An 8,321-nucleotide genomic window follows, 5' to 3' on the forward strand; every position below is an offset into this window, starting at 1 on the left:
ATTCAGAAAGGGTTAATAGCAGTGTACTCGATAATTCAGCAGATATTTGTGCCAGGTGCTGTGCCAGGTACTTTGAGTATCATGGTAGACAAGGCCTTCACTTATTCTAGTGAGGGAAAATAAATGACAAGCGTGTAAATAATTAAAATATTTTCAGATGGATGCTATGGGGAAAATAAAACAGGCGGTGACATGGGGAAGGCCTGGGGGTGAGGCAGACTGGGAGCTGTCCAGGGATCGAGAGGGCAAGAAGGGGTTGGTCAGGCAGAGGTGGGGGCAGGAGCTTTTAGACAGGCACCAGCAGGTGCAAAGGCCCAGCAGCAGTAGCTGACTTGGCGGGGGTGAGATTCAGAAGGGCTGTGGGCTTTGAGGGATTCCAGGCAGTGGATCAGCATAGCCCAGCACAAGCCAGGTCACTCAGAGCAAGATAACCTAAACTATGACGCCCTCACGGGAGGCACATAGGGTGGCCCGTAGATTTTAAAGGACTTCCATGCCTGCTGAGGTGCGCCAAGAAGGGCCCATATCACGTGGTGCCCCACCAAGATGCACGAGCTAAATCTAACCACGCGGATGTCAGAAAATCCAAATGGAGGCTCTGCGTTGGCACACTTCCCGCTGCGACCACGAGCCCCAGAGGGCCGCTCCGAAAGGGAGAGTTTATTTGGGCTCCCGTTTGGGGGCTTCCAGCGTATGATCAGCTGGGCCCCCTGCTCGGCCTGTAGACAGGTCGCACACCACGGTGAGAGGAAATACGAAGTCCAGGGACCCACTCTCAGAACAGAGCCTACTGGATCCATTCCCTTGCCCGCCCCAGTTTTGAAATTAGCTGATGGCATGGAGTGCACCTCTGCGCTCTCCGGTCAGGACGCAGGGCAGAGCTGCCCTTGGGGATGTAGGCGCGGACTGCCCGCCCGGCCTGCTGACTGGTCGGGTTCCTCTAGTGCACCCCCTGGCAGGAGTAAATGCCTTGCCCGCCCACTTTTGAGCACGTGATTGATTTCTTATGGCACCCCAGTATTTTGGTGAGGAGTGGGGGTGCTGGGGATTGAACTCAGGGGCACTCGACCACTGAGCCACATCCCCAGCCCAGGTTTCTATTTTTAGAGACAGGGTCTCACTGAGTTGCTTAACGGCCTCGACTTTTGCTGAGGCTGGCTTTGAACCCCGGATCCTCCTGCCTCAGCCTCCCTAGTGACTGGGATTACAGGCATGTGCCCCACGCCCCTGGCCAAAGTATTTTTAACAAGTCACTAACGTCATGGCTAGGAAGCTAAACTGAAAAAGAAGAAAGGGCTGGGGGTCCCACTAATCTCTTCAAGGGCACCCCCCCATGACCTAACACCCACTTAGTTTGCACTATCTCAAGTAACACCAAGGACCACGCCTCTAACACCAAGGACCATGACCTTTGGGGACACTCCAGGTCCATGGTGTAGTGGAGACATTCCAGAAAAGAATGGGCCCACCCAATACTCTGACAAAGTGTCAAGGTCATGAAAGCAAAGAAACTCAGGGGACCTGACAAAAGAAACAGGTAGCCTGGGTTGGATCCCAAACCAGATAAAAGTGAGACAATTGGCAAGTAAGGTCTATCCATTAGATAAGTTACAATGTTCATCTTCTGATTTCTTAAAAAAAAAAAATCTTGATCTGTGCACAGTGGCTATGTAGCAGAATGTTCTTGGTTTTAAGAAATACAGAGGGGCATTCTGTACTGCAAAATATTTCAGAGGAAAAATCATACATATGCATACACAATCATGATTTTTAAAAATCATATACATGTACACATATACATATATTTCCAGAGGCGAGGGAATGGTGAAGATAAATGAAAACGTCAAGTCATGCTGACGTCTGGGGAAATCAGAAGGGTGAGCTAAAATTCCTTCTATTACTTTTGCACCTCTTTTCAAGTCTGCACTAATTTCTCTGGCTTGGAGGGGTTTGCTTTTGTTTTGGTGCTGGGGATTGGACTAAGGGTCCTGCACAAACTAAGTGGCTGCAATTCTTTTAAACTCCAGGTTAAACACAGATTTGCAATCCACTTTGGATGGCGAAGGCGAGGATCTTTGTAAACTGCAAAGTCGTGAATGTCCAAGCTCATAGGCGCCTGGATGGTGCTGGCAAGGAAAACATTCCCTCTGCCTGTTTCATTATGCTTTCCCATTTCTCTGTACCTCTTAAATGACGACCTTTAGGAATTCTGCTTGGCCAGTAAGGGAACACGCACAGCTGACAAAGCAGCCACCTGGGAGCAGATGTAGCAGGATGGGTACTAGAGCTCCTGGCTTGACCTATTTTCCATGACTTGTGTGGCAGGATGCCACTGGTATTCTCCCACCCAGAAGTACACAGTGGCAAATGTTATTTTTGCTCCAACTATCTTTTAAAAACAAAAAATATAACTGCAGGTAAACTTGAGTGTTTTTTTAACCCCTCCCCATCCCATCCCATTTCTTTCCATTCTCTTGGATAAGGTCTATATTCTGGCAGTCAATTGGAAAAGATTACACACATATAACTCAAGAGCTAATTATAGTTGTTTGCAAAAACACTATATACGTAAACGTCATCATAAGCCTCTCTGTAAGATGACCTAGTAGTGTTCAAGTACACAAGGCCAGCACCGCACCCTATCTTCGGCTGACCGCTTTTCCCTGCCCTTTCGGGATCTACCTGGCCCTGCTGAAACCTGCGGCCTGCCTGCCTTTTAAACGTCTGGGCATTGGATGCGCGTGAGTTCAACGTCCGGGCCTCCCGGAGCCACGGACACCCGCAGCATCCTGTCGCGGGCGCTGCCTGCGGCCCTGGGTTCCGTCCGCGGCCAGCGAGAGCTCCAGGCCCTGCCGGGCAGCGGAACGATCGTGGCCCGACCGCGGGGCGCAGCAGGCCGCCTCCGCCCAGGGCGCGGGCACCGCCCGGGAGGCCGCGAGCAAGGTCTAAGCATTCACTCTACCACCCCGGTCCCGCCTGCACATCCCGCGCGTCCGGGAACGCGGCACGGCGCAGCCCGCACAGGGAAGGCCCGGGCTCTGCGGCACCCGCCCACCCGCCTTTCCCGCGCAGCCCGGCCGCCGCCCGCGTGACCGGCGGAAGCAGGGCGCGCCACCCGCCGTCAGCGCATGCGTGCCGGGAGCCCGCCCTCCAAGCCGGCGCGCGCGGCCTCGCGTGCGCGTGCGCGCCTGCTCAGCCCCTCCACGTGACCCACAGCCGCCTGGGCGCAAGCGGGCGGAGGCGACCACTGTAGCCCGGCGACACGAGCGTGCGTGCGTGCGTGCGCGCGCGCGGGCCGCGTGATTGGGCGCGGCGCCGTTGCCCCGCCCCGCGAGGCCCCGCCCCCCGCTCGGCGTCGGCTGCGTCTCCGGCATTTGAATCGCGCTTCCGCCATCTTTCCAGCCTCAGTCGGACGGGCGCGGAGACGCTTCTGGAAGGTAGCGGCGGGACCGGGCGCGGGGCGGCGGGCTGCGGGCCGGGCGGGCCGGGCCGCGGCGGCGGCGGGCGGGGGGCGCGGCGGGGCGGCGGGCCGGGCCTGCGCGGGGCCCGGGCCCGCCGCGGCCGCCGCCGCCTTTGTAAGGCCACGTGCCGCTGTCCGCAGGATCGCCGCGATGGCCGCGCAGGGGGAGCCGCAGGTGCAGTTCAAGGTGCGTACCGGCCGGCCGAGCCCCGCGGCGCCCGGGCTCGGGGGGCGGGGCGGGGCTCACGCGCGTGTCTCCGCAGCTCGTGCTGGTGGGCGACGGCGGCACCGGGAAGACGACGTTCGTGAAGCGCCACCTGACCGGCGAGTTCGAGAAGAAGTACGTAGGTAGGTGCCGCGCGCGGGGAGCGGGGCGGCGGGCCCGGAGCGCGCGCTGACCGCCCTGCCTTGCAGCCACCCTGGGCGTGGAGGTCCACCCGCTCGTGTTCCACACCAACAGAGGGCCCATCAAGTTCAACGTCTGGGACACGGCGGGCCAGGAGAAGTTCGGCGGCCTGCGGGACGGCTACTACATCCAAGGTGGGCCGCGCCGCGTGCGGGGCGCGCACTGCGCCGGCGCGTGCTGTGTCATGCTCGCGCGGGGCGGCGGGCGGCGTGCGGGGCAGGCGGCGGCCCTGCGCCCGCGCGGCGCGCGTGCCGCTCGGGTGGCTCCCGTTATCGGAGGCTCCCTCCCTGACCCCAGAGCGGAGGAGCCGGCCCCCGCCTTACCCGAGTGTGCAAGGCCGGCTGGTGGCTGTGGTCGCTCCAAGTTTTGCATGTGATTTTGAGGTGGTCGGTTTAAAAATGGGAAAGGCGATGGACCTTTACCGTTAACATCCGGTAAAACGTGCGGTCCTGGTGGAGAGTTGTTAGGCGTCCTTCCCTGTCGGCTTTCCTTGAGCACGTACCAGTGAACACGAGGACGTCTCCCCTTGGAACCAAACTGTCTGACTGTAGAGACCCTGCAGTTTCTTGTCGTGTTAAGTGTAATAGCCATTCCTGCGAGTCAGTATGCAGACCTGACCTGAGATTTTTAAAACAAAGTCATAATATTCTTCAATTCATCTGGCCCTTTAAGGACCTTTTGAGAGCATATTTCTAGGGCTTATTTTCAGCATAAGTGAGGCAGATTCTCTGGGTGCTGATGGGGCACTAGTTGCTTTTGATATGTTTTGGGGATGAGGCAGCATTTGTGATGGAGTACTGGGGGGGAAATGGGAGAGTGATTTCTTAGAATAAGCTGGTCTTCCACCCTTATGTAGTATTTGATCCGTATTGTGTCTTAACGATTAACATTATTAGCATTGGAAGGGGTCTTTAAATCGAGTGTACAGGGACAACCCAGCGCTGATGGAAACTACTTGAAGGACCCTAGTCCTGTGGTCCTTAGCATCCTTTACTCGTGTTGTTTACTAGGACTGCATTAATTGCTGCCAATGTTTTTTCAGCCCAGTGTGCCATTATAATGTTTGACGTGACATCAAGAGTCACTTACAAGAACGTGCCTAACTGGCACAGAGATCTGGTACGAGTGTGTGAAAACATCCCCATCGTGCTCTGTGGCAACAAAGTGGACATTAAGGACAGGAAAGTGAAGGCAAAATCTATTGTCTTCCACCGAAAGAAGAATCTCCAGGTATACTAAAACCAAATTACAGGACTACAACTTGGGAAGGTTGTGCCAATGGACTTGATATCTGTATTACTATGGATTGAAAGAATGAATGAGCCTTGTTGAGTAGCGAATTTCTTAAAAATGAATTTCACCTTTGTTTTAAACAGTACTATGACATCTCGGCCAAAAGTAACTACAACTTTGAGAAGCCCTTCCTCTGGCTCGCTAGAAAGCTCATTGGAGACCCTAACTTGGAGTTTGTTGCCATGCCTGCTCTTGCCCCACCAGAGGTTGTCATGGACCCTGCTTTGGCAGCCCAGTATGAGCATGATTTAGAGGTATCACGTTCTTATTGTGGCTCATGGTTAGATTTGGCATTGGCTCCTGCTGCTTTTGATCTAGAATATTTTGATTTCTCCATCTCTTCTCTAGGTTGCTCAGACAACTGCTCTACCAGACGAGGATGATGACCTGTGAGAAGATGAAGCTGGAGCCCGGCGTCAGAAGTCTAGTTTTATAGGCAACTGTCCTGTGACGTCAGCGGTGCCGCGTGTGTGCCACTTTACTAAAATCTAGCTAAGCAGACATGTGCTTCATTTGTGGAATGCTGAAGGAGATGAATGGGCTTCGGAGCGAATGTGGCAGTTAAAAAAAATACCTTCATTTTTTGGACCTGCATATTTAGCTGTTTGGAACGCAGTTGTTTCCTTTTTGAGTTTCAAATATGACTGCTACAGTCACATCACAATATTGAGTGGTGAACTTGTTACTGTCATTCCTTTAGCACCAGAATAAACTTGTATTTCAAATATCTAAGCAAGTGAACTCCTCCCTTGTTTATAAGCACTCAAAACCAATAGAGTAGGGCAGCTTGTGCCATCTTAGTTCTTAAACTGTCATTGCTGTGTGACTTCACCTGAGAATCCTTGTGTCTGCTTTTATGCATATTTGAGTCATGTCACACAAACTGGATGTGACTGGTTAGGAGTTGAGAGGTGTAAATATAGATGGTACAGTTGGGCTTGAATAATGTCTGCCACACCTTCATCCTGGCTAGGTGATGTCACCTGAGGAAGAACTCAGGAGACTGTCAGCATAAAGATGATGGACATTTTAAAAGGTGGTGGTTACTTTTACATTATGGCAAAGGTGATGGACCCCCTTTTAGTATGGGCATTCAGAAGTTGAAGGAAGCTGCAGTCAACGAGCCACTTGAGGTTCTGTAGGAAACGTGTGAGTTTCACATTGCCTTTTTTCAGTGTTAAATGTCTTGAATTAGTACTCCAGGAAGATGTTCCATGTTTACCTGCTACTTTCCCATACTCCCAAACTTTTAAAGAAGGGTTAAAGAGAAGGACACTAGAGCTTTTGGTGTCCATCACCCCAGAGTGTGTGCAGGTAGTGTAAATAAAACAGTAGCCTAGAACACTACCACAAAGCACATATGATGTGAAGCCTTACCAGATAAAGCCTTTACCCTGCTTGCATGGATCCCATGTTTAAAAACGAATTGGGGAAGAAATGAATTAGGTCTGTCTTACCTAAGGCGTTTGATCCATCAAAACTGCTATATAGCATTTAGGACTCTCATTAAGAGCTGTTGATTCTAGTCCAATTTGCAAAGTTATTAAATGTCTGATTATATTTAGACAATATCCTACCTTGAAAGAAGGTAGAAAAGATCGCTTTTTAATGAACTAGGGTGAGAAGACTTAATTACTATATAAGCTTTCATCAACAGATTGATTTAAAGATCCAGTTTGCTGTGTGTGTGCTGTGTTCAGAACCAGGTATCAGCAGCCTGTGAGATGAAGTTTTTTCCATAATTGGAATGACAGTGTTTGTAACTTATAAAATGCGAGTACCTATGACATTCTGAGTCTTATGATGTAATGGTTACAATTTGGACATGCTTACCTGTTCAATATGTGATGGGAGAGGACTTATGTCATTCATTGGAAGAAAATTGTTGAAAAATATATCACTTTGCCTGGATTTTCTGTCATTTCTAGTATTTGCTGTAGGAATAGTGAGTATAGATCTTGGTTATGTGAAAAGTTAAGTGTGCTGCATAGCAGATTGTCTAATGTATGTGGGGTACAATTCTGTCCTGTGTATGCAAACAGGAAAGATTCTCCCATGTTTTTAAGAAGTCAGCACTTAATGGGAAAGTCTTGGCAGCTTTATATTGCAGTTACTACTAGAAAGTTTTATTAAAACAAAGTAACTTGAAAAGTATCGTGTCTATACAGGCAAAAATATGGAGCATTTTTCTCTATTAAAATGTGTTTTGAAAAAGTTAATTTCAAACCAGAGTGAACTTTGGGGTTTCTAAATCATGAAATGTCCAGGAAAGAGCAAATTTTTCCCAAAATAAATCACAGTTGTAAAGAAGATTGGTTTTCTGGCTGCTGACGTGCCACTGAGGAACAACTTCTGGGTTCTTTTTGGTGAAATCAGATCAAGGACAGCAGTTACTGTGGGCCAGTGGAGGGCTGAGGTCAGGTGAGTTGCCAGTGTGTGTGTGGAGGGGGCCGTCCACGTGTTTGTGGACTGCCTCTGGCCTGGGCTGTGGTCATCCTGCCCATTGCAGTAACTCGAGACCAGTTTCAGATGAACAAGTGTCAGGCACTGGTGACAACAACACCTTTCAACCTTCAGGTGGTCAAGCTGGCGCAGTAAGCCCAGCCACTTAAACTTCCACACCTACAACTCCAGTGATGGGCTGCGGCAGGAGAGCCGTGAGTTTAAGACCAGTTCCACAAAAAAGGCCTTGGGGTAGATGAACACGGAGAGTGCGAATCTGCGTGGCGTGGCCTGACGCCTTGCGAGTGGGCTCTGGCTCCTGGCCTCAAAGATGGTGGCCTCGTGTGTGCTGCTTTTCTGAACACTGGTCTGAAGCACAGCCTGCATGTCCAGCACTCTACCACCAAAGTGCAGTCTTAATGTTCGCGGTCGTGTCCCCACCATAAACGCTGGATCTGTCCCTTGTGGCTCCAGCCAGCATAGTGACTTGGAGCTGTGCTATCGCCCTTGCCAGTCTCCGTCCCACGAGGGCCATGGTCTCTTCTCTGCTCACAACCCCTAGTGTTCACTGACGTGCGATGGGAACCTGAGGAGGAAGAGAACTGGGCTTAGGGATGGCTGGTGGAGAGGGACGGACAACCTGCGTGGAACCACTCAAGTCTTGGGCTGTCCTGAAGTTGTGGTGGTACTTCTTCCAGGGTTTGTCATTCACATTCTGGT

General features: G+C 51.5%; 1 protein-coding gene across 1 annotated transcript; it reads left to right on the plus strand.

The window, feature by feature from the left end:
- The first annotated feature begins 3,334 nt into the window (after window positions 1-3,334).
- On the plus strand, window positions 3,335-5,888 carry Ran (RAN, member RAS oncogene family). The gene is made up of 7 exons (XM_047562748.1): window positions 3,335-3,437; window positions 3,602-3,647; window positions 3,724-3,808; window positions 3,875-4,000; window positions 4,909-5,096; window positions 5,243-5,413; window positions 5,508-5,888. Exons 2-7 carry the CDS (start codon window positions 3,612-3,614, stop codon window positions 5,550-5,552), a joined length of 651 nt encoding a protein of 216 aa, XP_047418704.1. The 5' UTR covers window positions 3,335-3,437; window positions 3,602-3,611; the 3' UTR covers window positions 5,553-5,888.
- Window positions 5,889-8,321: the final 2,433 nt, after the last annotated feature.

Source organism: Sciurus carolinensis, chromosome 8 (assembly GCF_902686445.1).
Source record: "Sciurus carolinensis chromosome 8, mSciCar1.2, whole genome shotgun sequence".
Lineage (NCBI taxonomy): Eukaryota > Metazoa > Chordata > Mammalia > Rodentia > Sciuridae > Sciurus > Sciurus carolinensis.